Below are 23,650 nucleotides of genomic sequence, written 5' to 3'. Positions count from 1 at the left end.
TCGTAAAATTGAGTGTCTATTTTCCTAACCCACTGACAGCCACCTCTCCTGGGCATCTGCTGCTGAGGAGCTGCTAAGGGCACACAATTTCCCCCAGCACCTCCTTTTTACCATGGCAGCAGATTTAAATATTAAATTGGGCGCCCTGGAGAGGTCGATCACATTAGGAGTATGGGTGCTCAATATCGGTGTGAAAGAGCACTTGTGGAGTACTCTTAATACACCCATGTGGAGGGATCCGAAGCTTTCTAGATACTATGCCAAGAAGGTGTTTCAGAGTTCTGTCATGTGCCCAGTTGCAGCCCACAAGTTTTGTATGGTGTAGTTACCTACATGAGTGTGTTAAGAAGTTAAGCCCTTGTCAGACTCTGAGCAGGCTGATGATGTTTGTGATGCGGTAGAAGATGTGGAAGAGTGAGAGAAACATCTGCTCTGTTCCACCTATGAAGAATTTGACACTGCAGCCAAAACGTCAGCAGCAGCCATTGGGCATAAAGACTGGCGTGGTTATAAGCTACATGAAAATGTCCAAGACCACCTTGCGGTTATCCCCTGTATTGGAGATAACCTGAAAGTCAAGGAGAAAGTGGCTCAAATTAAAGAGTATCAGGCCACAATATAGTTGTTTTTCATTGGAGGAGGAGATCAGTCACCTTTGATCAAATGTCAGTTCTTTGCTTTTAAGGCTTTTTTTTTTTTTTCCAGGGACTCCTCTTCCACTCTTACCAATATCGAGCCTTCCTACTCTGCAGAAACGGCTCCCTACTAGGGTGTCAGAGAAAGATGTCAAGTGAAGACTTTCCAGCAGACACAGCCCAAAGCCAAGCTTTTGACAGATCTAAAATCTGACTTCCTGCCTCCATTGATGGGTGAGGAGAGTCTAATCCTTCCTTCCAGAGGGGCGGAAGGTAATCAAGGATCTGTGGGTCCTAAAGATTGTGGAATATGGCTACTGCTTCGATTTTTTTTCTAGTCTCCCTCCAATCCAGCATTTTTCAGCCTTCAGTTCAGACACATCTCAAACTGCCCATCTACAGCTGGAAGTGGAGTTGCTTCTTTGGCAGAAGGCGATTGAGCTAGTGTCTTTCCAGGAGCTTGGTTAGGGATTCTACTCCTGGTATTTCCTCATTCCCAAGAAAGCTCATTCTGGATTTGTGAAAACTGGAAGGGTTTCTGGTTTGGGAGAAATTAAAGATGAACTCTTTCTACACTATTCTTTTCATCCAACCGAGGGAATGGGTCTGTACCCTGGATCCCAAAGATGCATGTGCACACATTCTCTAGTCATCCATCTCAAAGGAATCTTCTCAGATTTCTGGTAAAGGATGTTCATTAATAGTGCAAAATACTCCCTGTCAGGGACAAGACTGGAAGTAGACTGGGTCACCTTTAAAAACAAAACAAACTGGCTGATTCACTGGATGAGTCCTCTATCCAACAGATTATCACAGGCTGGGAAGAAACAGGCAGATGGACTGCAAGGGAAGATGAGAAGCCCATGACTCCTGAAACAGGCACCAGGAAGCCATCAGGGACTATACAACACCCAAGCCACAAGGAAGAAAGCCGGACAAAGATCCAGGACTTCTACCCAAGGAACTGGACCAGAACAGTCTCCAGAAGAGTAGGAAAAACTGCAGACTGAAGTAAGTCAGCAGCTGGGAACCCCCCCCCCCCCCCACCCCACCCCACTTATTTTTGTCTAAACTAGAGCAGGGCACCTTTCTACTAAGCTGGGACATTTGTCTGCTGTCTACATATCACCAATTCCATTAATCATAAGGACAGTTCAAGGGTCTTCCAGGACCATGCAAGGATAATGCTTATTGCTCCAGCTTTGCCATGGCAAGTGTGGTTTCCATTTTTCGAATGATTGTCGATTCAGTATTCAATTCCACTGGGAGCTTCTCAGACTCTCATCAGGCAAGAGCAGGGCAGGCTCTGCCACCCAGATCTATCTCCCCTGGCTCTCTCAGTATGGATGCTAAACATGAGGTACTTTTTTCTCTGCTCCTTCTAAAGGAAGCTGGAAGTGTCAGGAAGGAAACCTTCAACTAGAAAGTCCTACAGTTTCAACTGGTATCAGTCCAGCTTTCTAGACCCCCTCTTCCTATAGCCTGAAAGATTTGCTTCGGTACTTACTCTTTTTCTTCTTCAGGTCTTGATACCTCGTCGTCGGAAGTTCACCTCCGCACTATGCAGCGGGTGTATAAACCGATGGAAGGTGCTCCAGTCTTTGGTCTCCAAGTTAATGAAAGGACTCTGGCATTACAAGCCACTGATTAGTGAACCTCCAGGGCCCTTGGGACCTTAAAATAATCCTGGCACAACTCATGAAACCTCCCTTTGAATCTCTGGAGTTGGGAAGTTTGAAGTTTCTTACTTGGAAAGTCGTGTTTATCAGAGTGGCTACTTCATCTAGAAGAATCTGTGAATGGCAAATGCTGGTTTTTTGTTCATCATGTTCTGTCTTCCACGAGGCAGTTCTACATGCTTATCACTGTTCCTTGTAAGCTGCGTGCATATTTGCTTGCGCACAAGTTGTGAACCCTGCGCATATAAAAAGGCATAGCATATATAATCATGCTTATCTATACAAAAATTGAATTTGAATTTTTTAAAACAAATGATTAGGCTAAAATATCAATGTAGAATTTTCCTTTACAATTTACTTATATAACACTTTTAAAATCCCATTATTTTTGTATTGCTCATGCATAATTGGTTTGTAGTACACCATCTTGAAATAAGCTTAAAAAAATGTTGCACAAAAGAAAATCTTTGCGCACGTAGCCTGTCAGAAATTAAAGGGAACATTGGTACTCCAAGTTTCTACCAAAAGTGAGGTTAGCTTTTCATATTAACCAAGATATGCTACCAGTGTTTCTTTCCAAGACTTCTTACATATATGGGCATAAAGGCTCTTTATTCTTTGGATTGTAAAAGAACTTTAGCATCAGGCTTTTCAACTGTTTCTGCCCTCTGACTCCAGTAGACTGGGAGTGGCAGTAGCCAAGTTAACTCTGTCCAGTTGGCTAGCGGCCTGTATTGCGCATTGCTATGCACTGACTGGCTTACAGATTCTGTCAAGGCTCATCAAGTGAGCCATAGTGACTTCAGCGGCTCACCTCAGGGCCACTTCCATTGAGGACATTTACAAAGCTGGAGACTGATTATCTGTGCATACCTTTATGCCCCACTGCTTTATGTCAAGACGTGACAGTAGCTTTGAGCAAGCAGTTTTGTGCAACCTGTTCGCCCTCTAGTCTACTCTTCACTGGTGGAGTTCAGGTAGCTTCTCCAGTGATAGCTCTGCAGTGCAACAACTCTCAGTTTGAGACTCCCCATGAATCATGGCTAATTCAGCTCTGCTTGTCAATGGAGAAAGCAAGTTTGCTTACTATAAGCAGTGCTCTCCATAAACAACAGGATGCATTATCTGTGCTTGTTACCTGCTCACCTCTGTGGAGAATAGACTACCATGCTAAAGTTTAAGCACTGCAGAAGATTAAGGGACTTATGAGGCATTGCATGCATGGGACTCACCGCATGTGCACAGTAAAGGTTGGTGGGGTTTTTTTTAGTTATGAAAGATGGGTCAATTTGGTGCCATTTGATGCTCCTCACGATTTATGGCTAATTGATCATGGGGACTAAGGAGAACCCTGTTTACAGGTAAGCAGCTTGCATTATTAGCACTAAAACTCATGAAACTTTAAGGGAGAAGTTGGTTTTAGGTTAGTGGTATGTTTACTCCAAGATCATACTGAGAATTATTTCTTGACACTACAAGATGGTGCTGTTTTGCATGTTTCACAGGCAAGGCATAACCAAATTGATTGATTGATTAGAGGAGTTGGGATCATAGTATGTTGAAAAAATTGGTGATGCATTAATATTCTTTTGTTACCCACATTCCTAATAAATAACACGTTTGCAAAATGTTTTTGTAAAAATATTTCCCTTTTTTCTTTTTAAATTGAGGTGGTAAAAACAGTGGGACTACGTGAAGTCTGGTTTTTTGGGCTCCAGTATGTGGACAGTAAAGGCTATTCAACGTGGCTGAAGCTAAATAAAAAGGTAAAACATTTATTTCCCCTTGTACTCAACTTCTCACCTCTGTTCTAAGGAAATTACTATACAACTCTGATCTATAGCCTGTCAGAGCATCTTCTCGGCTGTACCATAGTGATCATAATTATTTCTATTATCTTGTGCGGCCCCCCCCCCCTCCCCCTTAGAAATATGCACTCCAACCCCTGAAGAGAGTTACATACCACACAAGATAGCAATGTGGTGAATACAAGAGATCCCCACACAGACCCATTAGCCTCCCGACATGGTCAGACCACAAATTGTAATCAATGGACTCTTTCCAACCAAGCCCAAACCACACCATAATGTCTTGCTTCCATACGCACCAAAGCCTGGGAAAACGAGTGGTAACTGACCCCATCACACTATGCCCGCCACCTCATACCCAGACTGATACCAGTCAAATCAGGTTGTTGCCTGATTGCCATCGTAACCTGTCTGGCCTGACATAAGTCCCAAAACTACTCTACCAGCCCCTTTGCAGGCTTTGTGCGGGTGATTTGCGGAAGCCATCCCGTTTTAATTAATGATGGAGGAGGTCGCCCGGCACAAATGCTGGAGATCCTGCAGTTTGTGAAGGCTACTAAAGAGATTGTGATGGTCTCAGTGCACAAGATCTTGAAGGAGTTGCTGTTAAGTATTTGGGAGCACCCCTCTTAGGAATTCAGCACTCCACTGCACCCAGCACCACTTAAAGGTGTGTGACCTGAATTCGCTGAAAGTGAGAGACAACTGAATCCTCACCGACCAAAGGATTGCTACCCAACAGTACAATGGAAGTATCAAGTATGGTATTGATCTGAGCCTGCCCTGGCCTCCTTTACCCCTCCTGCTATATTGAGAAGTAAGCATCTGTTGACCATCACCCCACATAACCCCTAAATTAGCAGAGTCTGTTTGAAACAGTTTCCAAGCAGCTTGAATTACTGACCCCATTCCCCTTGGCCATGGCAGACTTGTAACCCTACCCTCCCACCCACCCCCACACTCCAAATGACAAATCCTAAACCCCTATATGATTTTATTCTCTCGAATTTTCTTGGTTTATTTTTAGCTATTTGTATGGTTTTTGATTATCTTGGTTTTCTCCTAGGACATGCATGATGGTAGTCCTCACACATAGGTGACCTCATCGGATGGAGCCCAGCACGGAAAACTTATGTCAAAGTTTCTGGAACTTTGATTAGGCACACTGAGCATGCCCAGCATGCCCTAATCAACACATCCATGCAGGGTCCCTCTTCAGTCTCTCTTTTTCTGTGGCGCTATCGCATCGCAGTTTCTGAGCTCATGTTTTTCCAAAAAATGTTTTGGAAAACTCTCACCGACTTTTTTCAATGTGTATCACATTTTTCCTGTTAATGGTCCCTCTTCGGTTTCCTCTTACTTCCAGTCAAGGTTTTCGTCAGTTCGGTAAGTTTACTTTCAATCCGATCCCTTGTGGCAGCGGTGCTTTGATCGCCCGCCGCCTTCACTGTTGTTTTTGCCCCTTTAGTTTGCCTTGCCATGGCCTTGTCGGGTTTTTGTCGATGCCCTCCGTGCCCGAGGACCATATTCATCACTGCCCTGCACAGGGTGTGCATCCTGTGCCAGGGGGCATCGCACGACATTTGGGGGTGCCACATGTGCATCCAAATTTATTTATTTATTTTGTTGTTTATTTATTATTTTTATATACCGACATTTGATCTCAATCGAGATATCACACCTGATCCCTAAAGGATGTCGCGCTCGCCTCGGTAAGATGGAGAAGCTTTATGGGACGAGGAAGTCTGAGCCATCGTCTTTGTCATTTGTAGCATAGACACCAGAGGACTATGGAGACATACCAATGGACACTGAGCCATCAACATCGGAGGGGCCATCCGCTCCACCGATGTCTGCGGATAGGGGTGCCGGGACCGGCCCCTGTCGGTATCTTCCAGATCAAGGACATCGGGTTTGTCATCTTTGACCTCGGTACTAGGGAAAGCCAAGGAAGTAGCGGCCCTGGTCGCCCTCAATGCATGGTGCCAGACTCAGGTTGGCACTGATTCTTGCCATGATACTCCCAAAGCGACCCCCCTTGGCAAGGAGTGCCTATCCTCCATTGATACCGGGGATCCCAGGTGGTCTCCAGCGGTCCAGGTGTCCGTCGCCGATCAACCTTGAGGTTCTGAGGATGATCTGGCCACCCCTCCTACCTCCCAGTCCATTTTGGCATCTGCAACTTTCGTGGAGGAGTTGGAGTGCAGAGTCCAGCTGCCAGTTGGGTGCTGTGGGGCACTGAGCTGGTAGCACTGCCAGTATCGATACCTGGGCTCTCCCTTCTGGAACTGCTGCTGGAGTGTCTGTGTGCTCATCGGTGTATTACCTGGCATGGCACAACTGCTTCCCCCAACTGATGCGTTGGTTGTTGCCAGTTCCTCCGAGGAGGAAGCCCCATTGATGCCAGTGCCGGCCCCACAGCCTGTAGTCCCTTGTCCAGCTTTGCCAGGTTCAGCACTGGTGCTTAGACCCCTTGACAAAGGCCGAGCACCTAGGGCCCCATCCCCTGTGGATTACAGTAATGATGAGACACCTTACGACTCCTGAGGGGACGATACTGCGGAACCCTCCTCAGAGGAGTCAGAAGGTCTCTCTCAGAACCTTCTCCTCCAGAGGAGCGAAGGAGATCTCCCCATGAGGACCTGAACTTTGTGTGGGCAATGGTGGAAGCCATCCCACTTCAGTAATGCTGGAGATCCTCCAGTTTGTGGAGGCTCCAAAAGAGAACATGGTGGTCCAGGGGCACGAGGTCTTTAAGGAGTTGTTAAGGATTTGGGAGCACCCCCATACGGTTCCTTCTGTTAGCAGGAAGGCAGATGGGGTTTACCTAACCCAACAGGCTACCAGATTTGACAAGCACCAGCTGGCACACCAATTGATAGTGGTCAAATCCGCTCTTAAGAATGCCAAGCGCTCTCGGACCTATGTCTCAGTGCCCCTGAGGAGAGAGCACAAGACACTGGATGCCCTTGGGAGAAAAGGTTTTCAGGGGGCTATGCTCATTGCCTTCATTGCCTCCTACCCAGGTTCACATGAGCCAATACTCTTGCAACCTCTGGAAACAGATGCAGGAGACGGCCGAGCGGCTATCTCAACAGCATGACACTTTCCTATCGCTGGTGTGTCAGGGCCTGGAGTGTGGAAAAAACGAAGTGCGATCCACCTACGATGTTTTCAAGACAGCAGCAAGAGTCTCTGCAGCGGTAATCGGCACCCACAGAATGGCATGGCTGCGGGCCTCAGATCTCCAACCAGAGGTACAGGAAAGGCTCGCTGATCTGTTGTGCACAGAGGAGAATCTCTTCAGAGATAAGGTGAGGGATGCGGTGTCCCAGATGCAGGATCATCATGAGATACTCCAACAACTCTCTGCCAGCACTTCAGACCCGCTCTCCTCAGCCAGGAGTTCAGCCTGGCACAGCCCGAGAAAGTCTTTCTACCACCAGAGGAAGTACTATCCTCCGGTCCCTTGCTCCCATTCCCAGAGGGTGAGCTCTTGCAGCCATCCCAGGCAGCAGTGGGCTCCCATGCCCCAACCGGCACTTCAGCCAAATCGTGGGGCGGGGTTTTGACTGGATCAAAGGGAGCATCAGCCAGCTGCCCATACCCGAGACACTGGAGGTCGGGGGCAGTCTATAGTTCTTTGCGAATTGGTGGCCCAGTATAACCTCAGACCAGTGAGTTCTGTCCATCGTCCGCTAAGGGTACCGATTTAACCTATTGTGTGTCCTGCCGTGTTTTGGTGGCCTATAGTACATCAGGAGATACTTCTTCAGGGGCTCTCTACCCTCTTAATGGCCAGAGCAGTTTGCCCTGTCCCACTAGGGCAGAAAGGGCAGGGATTCTACTCCTGGAACTTCTGATTCCAAAGAGAACAGGGGGACTCTAGACCTAAGGGCTTTGAACAAGTTTCTAAGAAAAGAAAAGTTCAAGATGGTTTCCCTGGGCACCCTGATTCTCCTCCTGCAAAAAGGGGACTGGCTATGCTCCCTCGATTTAAAGGACGTGTACACCCACATCAAGATCTTCCAAGGCCACAGGAAGTATCTCAGATTTGTGGTGGGAAAACACTTCCAGAATAGAGTGTTGCTGTTCTGGCTACTGTCGGCCCCACAGAACTTTACCAAATATCTGACCATGGTGGGGGTGCACCTCTGCAGACTAGAAGTGCATGTTTTCCCTTATCTGGATGATTGGCTGGTAAAGAGCGCCTCTCAGGCAGGGGCAGATCGGTCTTTGCACTTGACCATCCGTGTGCTGGAGTCACTAGGGTTCATCATCAATTACCCGAAGTCTCACCTCAGCCCATCACCTCAATTGGAGTTTATAGGAGCCCTGCTAGACACGGCTCAGGCGAAGGCCTTCCTGCCGCGCGCCAGGGCGGACACTTGGCGTCCATAGCAGAGGTGATTGCAGAGCCAGTCACAGTCCGGCACATGTTGAAGCTGCTGAGCCATATGGCTGCAACCATCCATGTCACTCCCTTGGCAAGTTTGCACATGCACAGAGCCGAATGGACTTTAAGGTAGCAGTAGTACCAGGCCACCCAGAATGTTCAGGACTGCATCCGCATCATGCCAACCGTCCTTGTCCTGGTGGCGCGTCCTTTCAAATTTGGAGCAGGGAATATCTTTCCAAAATCCTCCTCCCCAAATTGTCTTTACCATGGATGCAGCCACCCTGGGATGGGGTGCTCATGTAGAGGGGCTCCGTACCCAAGGTCTGTGGTCTGCTCAGGAAGCATAGTATCAAATTAATTTCCTGGAGCTCTGGGCAATCAGGTACGCTGTATGGGCTTTCAGGGATCGGCTGTCCTACAAAATTGTACTGATCCAAACAGACAGCTAAGCTGCCATGTGGTATGTTGAAAAAGCAGGGAGGCATGCAGTCGAACCTCCTGTTTCATGAAGCGGAACAGATCTTGTCCTGGGCTCTGTCCCACAGTATGATACTCTGGGCCATGTACCTGGCCGGAATGGAGAAATGCACAGCAGACAGACTGAGTTGGACTATGAGAAGTTACTCAACCAGGGGGTAGCGAACCAGATGTTCCGCCTCTGGGGGAGCCCAGACATGGACTTGTTCATGTCCCCTTGCAACAAGAAGGTGACTCAGTTCTGTTCCCTGTACAGATCGGACGGCAAACCAGCCTCTGTACACCCCTTCTGTCACAAAGATTCCTGAAGCTCCGACAGGACCGGGGGACCATGATCCTCATAGTCCCTTATTGGCCAAGACAGGTATGGTTCCCACTTCTATGGGAGCTGTCCTTCCAGGAACCGATCAGTCTGGGGACTTCCCCCAGATCTCATCACTCAAGATCAGGGCAGGCTGCCACATCCCTAGATGTTGAGAGGCTGATCCGGCAGCCACTTGATCTTTCTAAAGATATCTCAAGACCTGGTAGTTTCTAGAAAGCATTCCACCAGGAAGTCCTATTTACTGAAGTGAAGGAGGTTTTCCATGTGGTGTGAACAAAAGGTCCTCTATCCTTTCTCCTGCTTAACACAAAAACTACTTGACTAGCTTCTGCACTTATCGGAAGTTGCTTAAAAACCATCTCGATTAGGGTTCATCTGAGTGCTATTGGCGCATACCACCAAGGTGAAGATGGTGCGCCCATCTCTATACAGCCCATAGTTGTACGCTTCATGCGGGGCTTGCTTCAGTTGAAGCGTCCCCTGAGGCTGGGTGTTGAACTCAACGTGGTGCTTGCTCAGCTGATGAAAGCTCCTTTTGAGCCACTGCATTCCTGTGACCTGGAAGGTCATATTTTTAGTGGCAGTCACTTGAATGTGCAAGGTCAGTGAGCTCCAGGCCTTAGTGACTTATCCACCTTATACTAAGTTTTATCATGACAGGGTGATCTTGTGTGTGCACCTTAAGTTCCTGCCTAAGGTGGTGACAGATTTCCATCTTAAAATTCAATCGTCCAGTCAACATTCTTTTCCAGGCCCCATTCGCACCAAGGCAAATGAGCACTGCACAGTTTGGATTACAAGAGTGCCTTAGTCTTCTACCTGGAGTGGACAGAAGCCCATAGACAGTCCACCCAACTTTTCATTTCTTTTGAAAGGACTAGGTTGGGAGTTGCCTGTGCCAAACAGATACTATCCAATTAGCTAGCAGATTGCATCTCCTCTTGTTATGCCCAGGCGGGACTGCATCTTGGGGTCATGTCAAGGATCATTCTGTCAGAACCATGGTAACATCGGTGGCCTACTCATGAGTAGTTCCCATGGAGAAGATCTGCAAGGCTGCATAGTGGAGCTCTCTGCACACATTTGCATCCCACTTCCGTCTGGATAGGGACGGCCAGTCTGTCCTCCGGAATCTGTTTGTTGTGTAGAACCCAACTCTCCCTATCCAGGGCCCATTGTTTAGGTTCAGGCTGACTCCCCCTTTGTTACCAAGAGCACTTTGGTTGTTGTGCCCTTTGGCACCTGGTTAGTGCTTGTTGGTCCCCTTTTTGTTTAAGGGGAGCAGCCTGTAGCTAGGGATCCTTAGGGATCTCAGCCAGTCAACTGCTTCCACCTGGTCATGGCTAAGACCCAATCCAAGGGGGGAAGGGGGGGGGGCCTAACCTAGTGGTTAGAGCAGCAGCCTACGAATCTGGAAACCAGGATTCAAATCCCACTGCTGCTTCTCCTTGTGACCTTGGGCAAACCACTTTACCCTCCAAAACATAGATTGAAAGCCCTCTGGGGGTAGGGAAAATACCTACAATACCTGATTGTAATCCACTTTGACATGCCGAAAAGTGGAATATAAATCACAAAACAAAACAAACCTTTCTCCCTCTTTTCATCCCACCTCTACCAGTCCCAGCCCCCCCCCCCCCCCCCCCCCCCCCCATACACAAGCACCCCCCAAATAAGTCTCAAGTTGAAGGAAGTGGAGATGGGCCAGACTCCCTGGGCTTGCCTCTATGACTTCTTATAAAATTGTTTTCCATGTTGTGCATGAAAAACATTTGTAAAAGTAAAATTTATAGATGTTTCATAATCTGAATATCGGGTCTTCCTTTCTAATCATTTGGCTGCATCTGTTTTTGCATTGTTATAGCCAGGAAAGTAGTCTAACAGCTAATAGATTAATAGGTTTTGATAAATTTAGGTAATGATTGTTCAAATTAAGTTTTTTTTTTTTGTTTCTTTTAAGGTAACGCAGCAAGATGTCAGAAAAGAAAATCCTCTACAGTTCAAATTCAGAGCTAAATTTTTTCCTGAAGATGTGTCTGAGGAATTAATTCAGGAAATAACTCAAAGACTGTTCTTCCTGCAAGTCAAAGAAGCAATTTTAAATGATGAAATTTATTGTCCACCAGAAACTGCAGTGCTGCTGGCTTCTTATGCTGTTCAAGCCAAATATGGAGATTACAGCAAGGAGGTTCACAAAACAGGCTATTTAGCTAATGATAGACTTCTACCCCAACGGTAAATGAGAGAGACAAGGAGCGTAATTTAATAAGGCTTTTTTGTTTTATCTTGTTTTCATGTTTTTGAATTGGTGGACTAGAAATTTCCATAAATCAAGGGAAAAAAGCTTAGCAAGTCAGGCCCAAATTGTATATTTCATAAGTAAAGGTACGAAAGGTGTGCAGGAGAATTGAGACTTCACTACTGATAAATATTTTAAACAAAATTATTAAAGATTCTTATATAAATGGTCAGGGCCAGATTATAGATTGCGGTGTGCTAGATTTAAAAGAGCTCACTGTTCCCCCAGAAACATAACATATATAGATTGATAGATATCTTTAATTATTCAGAATTTCCTTCTCTTATTATAAATTTAAGGCACAACATTAGCCCCTCTTTCTTCCTTTCCCATCCCTACACCTCCCGCTTCCATTTCCTTTTCATTCTCAGTCAGGGCCGGTGCAAGGGTATTAGGCACCCTAGGCGAAACGTCAGCTATGCCGCCCCCCCCCCCCCCCCCCCACACACACACACACAATTAACTTACATTGTGCATTAATGAAAATAACGAAGTCTGTATTTATAACAGAACACTTATTTGACATTTTTATGCCATGTAAACCATTGAGATGATTTGTCTTATCGATGGTATAGAAACTCTTTTATAAATAAATAAATAAAAATAAATAAAATAAACATAAACCAAAGCTATACTTGTTGCTCAAACAAAAAAAGCAGACACATCACATAATATTAAATAATTAAAATGGCAGTCAATCAAGAAAAATAAACTTAAAAAGCCATCTTTACTTACCCCCTCCAGCAGCTCTCTTACTCCTCTTCCATGCAGGCTGTAGCACACACCAGAAGCAGCAGTAGTGGCTAAGCTCTATACTCATGGTCCTCTTCCTTAATGCCCATGTCTCTCACACACACACACACCATATCAGTCATGCCCCCATGACCAGTTTCTGTCTCTCACACACCAATCATCTCCCAAACAGTCTTTGGCACACACACACCAGTCACCTTCCTGAACAGTTTCTCTCATGCCATACACACACAGGCTTCCCACTCCCGTGTTCCACTTACATATATGGGCTTCTCACTCTCATAATCACTTTCTTTCTCACACACATACCCAGAGTTCTCACTTCCATGCTTTTTCTCTCTTTCACACACACACACACACTCACCAGTCTCTCACTCCCATGCTTTCTTTCACATACACCCCCACACCAGGCTTCTTACTCCCATGCTTTCTCACATACCCAGAGTTCTCACTTCCATGCTTTTTCTCTTTCACACACACACACATCCCTGACTGTCTCACACATCAGTCATCTCCTTGAGCAGTCACTTTCATTGTCTCTCACATATACACATACATCAGCTCTCTGACCAGTTTCTCTCAATCACACACACATGCTCTCCATCAAATACATTCTCTCACTTACACACAGACTCTCAATCACACGCAGGCAGGCTGCTTCTCTCTCTTTCTCTCACTCACTTCCTCCCCCCCCCCAGCACAAACGGTAGCTGCTCCTCCTCCTCCAGCCCCTGCAGGCCAAGAAGGAAGAATCCCATCGGCCGCAGGAGGCTCGTGCTGCTCTCTCCTTTCCCGATTACCGGCTGCTTCAGTTGCTCGGGGGCCGATGCTGCTGTCGCCGCTATTTTTTCACGCAGCACTTCTCTTTCTTCTCGCGCATCACTTCCTGTTCCGGTTCAAAGGGGGGGGGGGGGGGGCGGGAAGAAGACCAGCCGCGGATGCAACAGCTTTTTTTTTTTTTTTGCACCGCTGCCGTTCCCGCTGGGCTTGAACGTGCTGATAGCCCGGCGGCAACGGCAGCAGGGAAGAAAGAGCAGTGGGAGGGACCGGGAGCCACGCGAACCGCTGGGGGAGGTCAGATGGGTCTTTTGGGGCGGGCTGCCGGCAGCGGCTGTTTTATTTTTATCGGGGGGGGGGGGGGGGCGCGGCTCTCTTAATTTTACCGGGGCAGTGCCGCCCCCGGGAAGCTGGCGCCCTAGGCGACCGCCTAGTTCGCCTAGTGCTTCTGCCGGCCCTGTTCTCAGTTCATTTGGCTAATCCTGGTGAAGATTTTTAGGTGGTGCATCATGGGAAGAAAAATTTGCATGGGGCCTATCAGAGGGCATGCGCTCACATGTTCTCTAGCAGCTTCTTGCTTTGCAGTTTAAGAACATAAGAACATACCACACTGGGTCAGACCAAGGGTCCATCAAGCCCAGCATCCTGTTTCCAACAGTGGCCAATCCAGGCAATAAGAACCTGGCAATTACCCAAACACTAAGTCTATTCCATGTTACTGTTGCTAGTAATAGCAGTGGCTATTCTCTAAGTCAACTTAATAGCAGGTAATGGACTTCTCCTCCAAGAACTTATCCAATCCTTTTATAAACACAGCTACACTAACTGCACTAACCACATCCTCTGGCAACAAATTCCAGAGTTTAATTGTGCGTTGAGTTTCCATGGTAATAGGCGGTCTGTGTGTGGGAGGAGGGAACAGAGCCTTTGAGTGCATGCCAACAGGCCCCATGCTGATTTTTTTTTTTTTACCTATGTTGTCATGCTGCCTGAAGATTTTGGACGCCAGTAGGGCAGGGCCGAGTTAAGTTTTTTGGCTTTGGGCCAGTACATGACAAGCACGTAACTTATTTAGCACCTTAGGCAGCTAATATGTGTAAATGCAGGTCTGTCAATGTTGGGTGACTTGCAGAATACAAGTCATCTGACAACCCCCAGCCAGCACATGAAAGAAACTGATCTAGATGAGAATTTGGATTCTTTTTCTGCCTCAACTAATGTAAGCAAGTCACCTTCTAGTTTGTATTAAGCACCTCCGAACATGACTTGGAGCTTTCTATGTTTCATTTTGTGACTTTCTTTCATAGTGTATTGGAACAACACAAGCTGACAAAAGAGCAGTGGGAAGAACGAATACAGACATGGCATGAAGAACATAGAGGGATGTTAAGGTACCTAATAGGGATTTTCCCCTGAGCATCTACTACAGAGCGATCCTTGGTCGTTTAGTTTTCCACCACCTTCACTTACTCCCCACGCGAATTTACTGAAAAGTCGGCAAATTATGTTGAAATCAACAGAATAAAACTAAAGTTTGTACAGTAACATTAAAAGCATGAAGGTATATGCTATATAAAAATACTTCAAATACCACCAGTGTGAAATAAAGCAAAATCTGTCAGCTGAGTAGCCTCATTTTGTGATAATGAGCCATTGGTTTTTCAAATAGTCTGTTTATGTCTATAAAACCTCCATTCTCAACAGGGAAGATTCTATGATGGAATATCTGAAAATTGCCCAAGATCTGGAAATGTATGGTGTCAACTACTTTGAAATAAAGAATAAAAAGGGAACTGAACTATGGCTTGGTGTTGATGCATTGGGTCTGAATATATATGAACATGACGACAAGTAAGTAAATACATTCTGTCTTTGTTTTCATGTTGGCATCTAGATAAATCTGTTTCAATAAAAGAAAGACATAAGGTGGTAGGTGGGCAGAGCAGAAAGTATTCATTTGGTATTGCTCAGCCAAAAGAATTTTCATTGTCTTCATTGTGGATGGATTAAACACCCAACTATTTGGAGCTTCATAGTCTGGCTGAGAATACAAATATTACTTTGAAGGAAGATTACTCGTTCTGAAAAGATAAGCCTAAATAGTTTTATACCTGTTATGTAGATTTCTTTGAGTTGAAGGAAAATAGAAAATGAAATTTTATGCATGCTGTAAAAAAAAAAAAAAATTGAAACTGTATACCAAACAAAAAATTGTTTTTAATGAAAAAGCCTTAAAATTGGCAGAGAGATGCCTTATCATAAGGGTACTTTGTAGAGCACTTGATATTTTTTTGCAGGGTTTTGAACTGTTTACTTTGACATTTATGCATTGATTTGATTTTATCTTTTAGATATTGTATCACTTCTAGCACACTTACAGGGTCATTCGTTAAAACGCGATGGACCGTGTCCAACATTGTCGTCACAAAAGTCAGTCAATGCAATACGCACGCGCTAATTACCACAATGCGACATTAACATTTAAATGAGGGAAAGGGGAGGGGTTAGGATGGGCTTAACAAAATTTTGAAGCCGGTACTGCAGTAGGGCCGGAATTAGCTACACCTTTTCTGTTGGTGCTATGGGGGCCGATAGTGGGCAGCAGCAGGCAAAAACACTTCTGCGATGAGGCTGCTGGCTCAGTATCTCCCCTGGCTCCTTTTTTTTTTTTCGCAACTCATAATTATAGCGGAATGATGAATCCCAGGGTTAATTTCTGACATGATACAGAGTGTTTAGGATTTTATTCTTGCTTACAGATTAGGGAATAAACATTTCAGTTGTCTGAAGATTGTACATCTACCTTGTTGACAGTGCCCCTTGTATTAAAATGATCACATTTTAGCTTTGATCCCTGCTTTGAGGGATGTTTAGTATCAAAATGTGAAAATATACAAGAGGGCTAGAAAAATCCATGTCACCCAGGTGGCTAAAATTTGGCACTTAGGCCTAGTTCTTCTCCAGAGCACAGGAGCCATGCCGGAGCCACAGTCAGCAGGTAGGAGACTAGCTACACTCATGGGGGAGGGGGATAGAAGAGCAGATATTGCAGTCTAGCCCTTGGCAACAGTGAAGGAGGAGAACATAGAAGGAAAGGGGAGAAAGATTAGGGATAGAACAAAGAAAGTTAAATTTAAAAGCAAAATAAGCAGAGAGAAGACAAATTTCAAAATCCCAGACAAAGCCACATGATTAAAATACCTTTGCCTTTTTAAACTGTTGTACCCTGGCTTGAATGAATTTATTTCAAAAATGTGGATAATAAATACTAATTAACAAATTAAAAATAAAAAGCTATAAAGAACTTTTCTGCCCCGATTCTTAACAATTTGAGCTGATGCAGGTTTTCCAGAAATCCCCCTCGCTCCCAATATACAATTTTGTTTAATTGTAATAAAAAAAAAAAAAAAAAGATGCAATCTCCACCAAAATAATGCGGATAAGAAGGCAAATAGCAGAAAACTGATTGTTGCCATTCCAAAGTTTATGTATTCTTGAAGTAAATTATTGCTGGAAATGTTTCATGCATCTATATAGAATTATGTTCCCTTTAAGGGTCTGGTTTAGTGTTGTACCTAAAAAGCCTTGAAAGGTACATTTTTTTTATTCCTGCCATTTTTTTGGGGGTGGGGGGTGGGGGGTTTGTTTTAATCCCAAAATGAAGTTCCCTGTACGTACCAGGATCAGTCCAGGACACCTGGGTTGTGACTCCGCACCAGAAGATGGAGACAGACTAAAACTTGTGGGCGGAGCATATATGCCCCTGTGCCAGTCACAGCCCCTCAGTCTTACTCTGTCTCCAGTAGGTGGTGCAGGTCTAGTCACAGCCTCTGCGTGCCTGACGACTGATAGTCAGTTAGTCGGGGTCATTGTGGTTTTACTGGTTTCGGTTTCTTGGTTTTTGGTTTATTAAAAAAAAAAAAAAAAAAAAAGAAGAAATTCAAGGTGAGAAGTGACAAGAGGAAGCTGTCTGTCCTGCCTCCCAGGGGGGTGGGAAGGTTCTGAGGGGACCATCCCCCCCTGGTTGAGGCCGCTGCTGAGGGTTGAGGACCCGGCCTACCACAGGCAGCAGCGTAGGGGGTGACACCGGGGAGCCCGGTTCACTCACCCCCCACAGAAGCAGGAGACCCAGGACTCTGGACAGCGGCAGGACTCTGAACAGCGGCAGGTTTGCGTACAAACAAAAAAAAACAAAAAAAAGAATATATTGTACTTTTATTTTCTTGTGCGGCTCCTCGTCTCTTCACCGGGGGGGAAGTTTTCTCGGCTCGGCGAGGGGGGGGGAGTGTTTGCGGCGGTAGGATTTAATTCTTTTACTTTCTGGTTTGTTAGTCCGCCGTCCGTTCCGCCGCGACCGCTTGGTTGCCGAGGGGCACGGTTTGGCGCGCGTGGCTCGCACAAGAGGGGATTTTCTATGCCTGCGTCGCGGTCGGAAGGGACCGTCCGGGACAGACGGGGGGGGGGGCCGATCCCGATCGGCACGATCGCCGTCGCTCATTTTTGGCCGCTTCAGTCTTGCCGGCTGACCCCTTCCCGCTCGGCGCGGGAGCGGCGGCCATTTTGAGGTCAGCCCGCGCTTTTGAGCGCGAACCGGCAGGGAATCCCGGCTTGCCTCCCGCGTGGTCTCTTCAACAAAGGTCCTCGGGGGTCCTCCGGGGGGGCTGAGTCCCCGGCTGAGGCTGGCGAGGATGGGACCTCCTCGCCTTCGGGGTCCTCGTTTGTTTTTTTCGGACGCTTTCGCGCTCCTACTGCGCAGGGTACTCAATTAAGGGCCGCAGGCGCATAGCGTACCATGGCCACCCTAAGGGGGATGGCCCACGGATACAGAAACCCGGGTCCTTGTTTTCGGCCGTTTTCGTGCTCCTACGGCGCACGGTACTCTAGTACAAGGGCCGCAGCCGCACGAAGAGGCATGGCTACCCAAAGGGGGATGGTCCACGGAAGAAGATATCCCGGGAGGGCCCAGACTTCTCCCCGGCTCCAGCAACGGAATGGCGACCACCGGGTACGGTCCCGCAAGATACGGAGTCTGAGTTCCCCTCACAGGGTGAGGTTGATCCGCCCGGAGAGCCCCTGGGGGGGGCCGATGGAGCGTTCGGGGACAGTTTTGTCCTGGCTGGCCGGACAAACCATCACAAACCCGGCTATCCTCAACGACCTAGGGGTAGAAGCCCCACCGACAGTTTCGCGACCTGGTGCGAACGTGAACCCAGTCCTGCTGGTGCTCACTGGTCCTGCAGTGGCCTTCACATTCCATTTCTCGGCGTCAGACATTTCTTTCCGGAATGGGATACTATGGAGCTGGGTCTGAAGGGGACCAAGGCAATGGACAAGCTTTATCCACTGACAGAGGACGCTCTGGAGCTTCTACGGTTTTCGGCTTCCGAAGGTAGTTTCGGCGGTGTCGGTAGTAACACAGAGGTCCATCTTCGAAGTTGCAGCGTTGAGGGGTCCGGGCTGCCATCTGTGGTAACTACGCCAGGCGGGCTAGTTTGCACTGGGCCCAAGTTGTACAGGCGAATGCAGGTCTTTCGGTTCACGAGGCCACGCAGGCGGTTCGGCTGCAGGGTGCCATCGCTTATTGTGCGGATGCTCTCTATGCTCTACGGCGTACTTTGGCTAGTTCATGGTCGCGGCTGTTTTCGGCTCGCCGATTGCTTGTACTTCGCGTTTGGGCAGCGGATGGATCCTCCAAGGCTCTCCTTGGGGCACGGCTTTTCAGGGGAAAAGCTGTTATTCAGTTAGGAGTTGAAAGGTTGAGGCTTTCCCTTGGTGGGAACCGGGTTTGCAAGCTCCCAGACGACAGGTCCAGAACTCGGTCCTTCTATTCTGCTAGGTTCCGTTTTCCAAGGTAGCAAGATATCTCGTCCCCAGGGGTCCTCTGGGCCTTCTGATCGTTCGACGTCTTCACTGGTCTCTTCGTGGCCACAGTCCTTCCAGGGGGAAGCGTTCCGACAGACAGAGAGGAACTCCGTCTGACACGGGGCCCGGGGCCTCACACTGAGATTCTGCTGGTCCATTCCTTAAGGCAGCCACAGCCCTTCGTTCCAAACGTAGAGGCGAGGTTGTTTTTTGTTTCGCAGAATGGGCCAAAATAACGTCCGACCAGTGGGTCCTCACCGTATTAAAGAACAGTTCCGAGTTGGATTTTGCACGAACTCTACCGGACAAATTCCTGATGTCGCCCAGCGAATGTCCAAGGACATGGAGATGGTGCACCGCACCCTCCAGCGCCTAGAGGCCTTAGGAGTAGTTCTCCACGTGCCTCCCAATCAGCGAGGCGCAGGCCGTTATTCCATTAACTACCTCGTCCCGGAGAAGGACGGCACTGCCCATCTAGGTTCTCAAAGGGGTAAATCAATGGCATCGACCCTCGGACTTGGCCCGAATCAGCCACTCGTCCAAGTCGGGGTGTACCTGGAACCCTTCCAGTCGAAGTTGTGCCGCCACGCCTACCATTACATTCGTACACGTGCAAGGAGCCGTGGCGAGTCCGGAGGGGAGAACCCGGACTTGGTAAGGCCTGCCTAAGATGCACAATCTGAGGGACCGCTGGACGTGCGGTGGGATGTCGACAGGGAGGTATGCCTCTGTGAGATCCAAGGAGGCCAGGAATTGGTCTGGCCACACCGAGACAATCTCTGGCCGAATCGTTTTCCATCTTGAAGGGTGGACCGCGCAGGCAGCATGCATGCAAGCTTCAGTCTAATGTGCGTCGATTATTGAGTCTTCAGCCGCCGCTGGTTTGCGATTATCTGACAGTCCTGGGGTCTATGGAGTCCACCCTGGCGTTTGTTCCTTGGGCCTTTGCTCATCTACGACCAGAAGGCTTTTCGCCTATCGCTTCCGCTTCTGCTCACGGCCCAGGCGAGGGCCAGTCTTCACTGGTGGCTCGATTTGGAACATCTCCCTTGCGGTATGTCCCTGCTGGTTTCCAACTAGACAGTGTTGGTGACGGATGCCAGCCTCTCTGGTTGGGCAGCGGTCTGCCTAAGCAAGTCGGTGCAGGGCCGGTGGTCCCCCCGTCCAGTCGCAGTGGTCCATCAACTGGCTGGACACCAGAGCGGTACGCCTGGCTCTGCAGGCTTTCTCCCTGAGTGCCGGGGGAAACCGGTTCTGCGTGTTGTCGGACAATGCAACAGCGGTTTCATTCATCCATCGCCAAGGGAGGACAAGGAGTCCATTGGGGGCGGAGGAGGTGCGACTGCTGATGAGCTGGGCAGAGCGCCTTCTCGGCTCCATCGCAGCGGCCCACCTTGCCGGGGTCGACAATGTTCAAGTGGATTTCCTCAGCCGACCCCATCTGGACCACGGGGTATGGGAGGTGGCGGACGATGCGTTCCCGCCTCGTTTGCGAACGGTGGGGGGTCTGCCCCACATGGCCACGTGGAACAACGCGAAGGCTCCACGTTTTTTACAGTCGGCGTCAAGAACGGGAAGCAGAAGGCGTCGACGCGCTGGTACTTCCTTGGCTGACGGCCGTGCTCCTCTACGGGCTTTTCTCGTGGCCGAGGATAGGCAAGATTCTGCGCATAGAATTGCAATCATTCCATGTGATCCTGGTGGCACCGGAGTGGCCACGTCGACCGTGGTTCGCAGGTCTCGTCCAGTTGTCGGTGACGTCTCTCATTCGTTTCCAGGGGTTCGCGGGGCTCCTACTTCAGGGCCCCGTCTGTCTAGAGGATGCGGAGCGCTTCTGTCTCGCGCCATGGTTTGAGATGCATCGCCTGGGGGAAACAACAGCTTCCTCAGTTGCAGTGATAGCCACGTTGCTGAGGTCCAGGAAGCGGTTTCCGTCTCTGGCGTCTGTCCGGGTCTGGCAGGTTGTTGCAGATTGGTGCGTGCAGCGTGGGGTGGATCCCTTTTCCGCTTCGGTCGCGGATATTCTCACGATGCTTCAAGCCGCTCTGGCCGAAGGCTTGGCGTGCAGTTCGCTGCGGGTCCCGGGGGCGACGCCTGGATGTTTGCGGGGTAAGGTCCGGGGTACCTTTCTGGGTCTTCATCCGGATATCTCCCGTTTTCTTCGGGGGGCTCGACGTCTCAGTCTTCCATTGCGTCGTCCTTGTCTGTCTTGGAACCTAGGCTCGGCTCCGTTTGGGCCATTGAAGCGTGCAACTACTACGGACCTTCTTTGAGGAGGGGGTTTGTTGGTGGCGATTGCCTCGGCTCGGCGTGTCTCGGAGTTGCAGGCGCTGCCCTGTAGGGAACCGTTCTCGCGGATTGCCGGTTCCGGAGTGTTCTGGCGGACGATCCCTTCCTTCCTTCCCAAAGAGTGGTGTCTTTCCAGTGAATCAGTCGGTGCAGTTACCGGCGTTTCGGGTCGGGGAGTCCACTGCTCCACTGCTCCCCAGTTCCGGGAACTGCGGAAGCTGCACATGCGGTGGTCTCTTCTTCTTTCTTTGGAGGTTACTAATCCGTTCCGGGTAACCGACCATCTGTTCTTTTTGTTCTCGGGGCCAAAGCCAGGGGCCGCTGCGTCCCGCCCAACGGTCGCGCGTTGGTCTACGGAGACCATTGGCTCCGCGTGCTTCGTACAGAGTTAGCCGCTTCCGGTGGGTCTGCGGGCTCATTCGACTAGTTCCCAGGCCGCGTCCTGGGCGGCAGCTTATCGGTGGGGCCTCCCGAGATTGGCAGGGCGGCTACCTGGAAGTTGATGCATGCCTTCATTAATCATTACCGGTTGGATGTTCTGGCTACTGAGGCTGGGGGCTTTGGAGAGAGGGTACTCCGAGCGGGACTCTCTGCTTCCCACCCTCGGTAAGTAGCTCTGGTACATCCCAGGTGTCCTGGACTGATCCTGGTACGTACAGGGAAAGGAAAATTAGTTTCTTACCTGATAATTTTCGTTCCTGTAGTACCAAGGATCAGTCCAGGATCCCGCCCGCAGTGCTGCGCTATAGTAACGGAGAGTCCGCTCATTATTGTTTTCAGTATGCTGCCCCTTGTTTATTCGCTCTCCCGGTTGGGGAGTCTGGTTCCTATAGGGGTGTTGGATTTATTTTCGTTTACCTACCAAGTTTGTATGGTGAGTTTTGGTTGCCTTATAGTTTTTTTCTACTTTGACATTACGTATGACTGAGGGGCTGTGACTGGCACAGGGGCATATATGCTCCGCCCACAAGTTTTAGTCTGTCTCCATCTACTGGTGCGGAGTCACAACCCAGGTGTCCTGGACTGATCCTTGGTGCTACAGGAACAAAAATTATCAGGTAAGAAACTAATTTTCCTTTATAAACTTGAGCATCCTTTACACAAGTAGCTTAACTAATGGATAATAGTTCTAATAGTACATTACAGAAATAAAATAGATGATTCCAATTATTTGATAGACCACATAATCATGCTTTTGAGAAATTAGGTCATAAGCAGTCAGAACTGAAAATGTCATTTGTTGTATCTGTGAAAAGATTTCTCTTGATCTTTCTTTTGAATAGGATTATGTATTCTTTGCTAAAGTAGTGCAGTATCATTGATTGACTTTTTTGTGGTTTTAGCGATGTATGAACTTTGTGTAAAATAATAAGATTTGGGGGCTTATTTTTCCTATTTTACACAGCAAAAATTTCTTTGTGGTTTTTTTTTAAGGTTGACACCCAAAATTGGTTTTCCTTGGAGTGAAATCAGAAATATTTCATTTAATGACAAAAAGTTTGTCATAAAGCCTATTGACAAAAAGGCTCCTGTAAGTGATTAAATCTTTCTCCTCTGCTGCAAGATTTCTGTGTTCTGTTTTTTTTCTTAGTGCTCTTAGATTTTTCTTTCTACCACCTTTCTGACCACTTAACAGAGTTTGAAATTGGACGTTATTTCTGCATGTATGTTGCTCAGTAGTTTATTTCGTTTGGTATTTGCTCTGAATTAGCTTTTATACGTGGGTGATGTCATCCAGCAGCGTTTACATAGACCCAGACTCTGCGCTGTAAACGCTAGTGAGCAAGCACAGGAATCCCTGCATGCATACTGCCATATGAGCCCCTCAGTCTTGCTTCATCCAAGCTACCACATGGGCGTGTTTCCAGTCTCTCTACAGTTTGTCTTGCCTCTTTTATTGGCATAGCCCGCTTTGAAGTGCCGCAAAGCGGAATATAAAAATGTAAATTAAAAAAAATTGGTTTTCTGCCTCATTACTTCAGTTTTGCTTTTTCAAGCCACTGCCTTGGCAGCTTTCAGCAGAACTTTTCAAGACCTGTATCTGTGGATTTATTTATTTAACATTTTTATATACCGAGGTTCTAGAGACAAAATCACTAAGCACTTCGGTTTACATATAACTATTGAAATGACTGATTTGAGTCTTACAGGGAACAGGAAATACAGAACTTGGATATACATTTAAACTCAAAATGACATAGAACCTTTAAATAACAGAAATAGTAAATGAATGGTAATAAAACATGTAACAGGCGATTGTATGAGAAAAGAGAAAAATGAGATATTATCTGTGGTTGTTTGGCAATGAAAGACATGAAAATTTGCATCCAGTGGTTAGGAAGGATTA

General features: G+C 47.7%; 1 protein-coding gene across 2 annotated transcripts in view; it reads left to right on the top strand.

Annotated features, from left to right (window-relative positions):
* The window catches only part of RDX (radixin), a 117,364-nt gene that overhangs the window by 55,740 nt on the left and 37,974 nt on the right, over positions 1-23,650 (top strand). For both annotated transcript variants that reach the window (XM_029602488.1, XM_029602487.1), the window contains exons 4-8: positions 3,985-4,080; positions 11,284-11,558; positions 14,460-14,543; positions 14,857-15,003; positions 22,738-22,834. In XM_029602488.1, coding sequence (XP_029458348.1) covers positions 3,985-4,080; positions 11,284-11,558; positions 14,460-14,543; positions 14,857-15,003; positions 22,738-22,834 — 699 coding nt within the window. The remainder of the gene's footprint in view (positions 1-3,984; positions 4,081-11,283; positions 11,559-14,459; positions 14,544-14,856; positions 15,004-22,737; positions 22,835-23,650) is intronic.

Source organism: Rhinatrema bivittatum, chromosome 5, assembly GCF_901001135.1.
Source record: "Rhinatrema bivittatum chromosome 5, aRhiBiv1.1, whole genome shotgun sequence".
Lineage (NCBI taxonomy): Eukaryota > Metazoa > Chordata > Amphibia > Gymnophiona > Rhinatrematidae > Rhinatrema > Rhinatrema bivittatum.
This window is presented reverse-complemented; position numbering and strand designations above follow the sequence as displayed.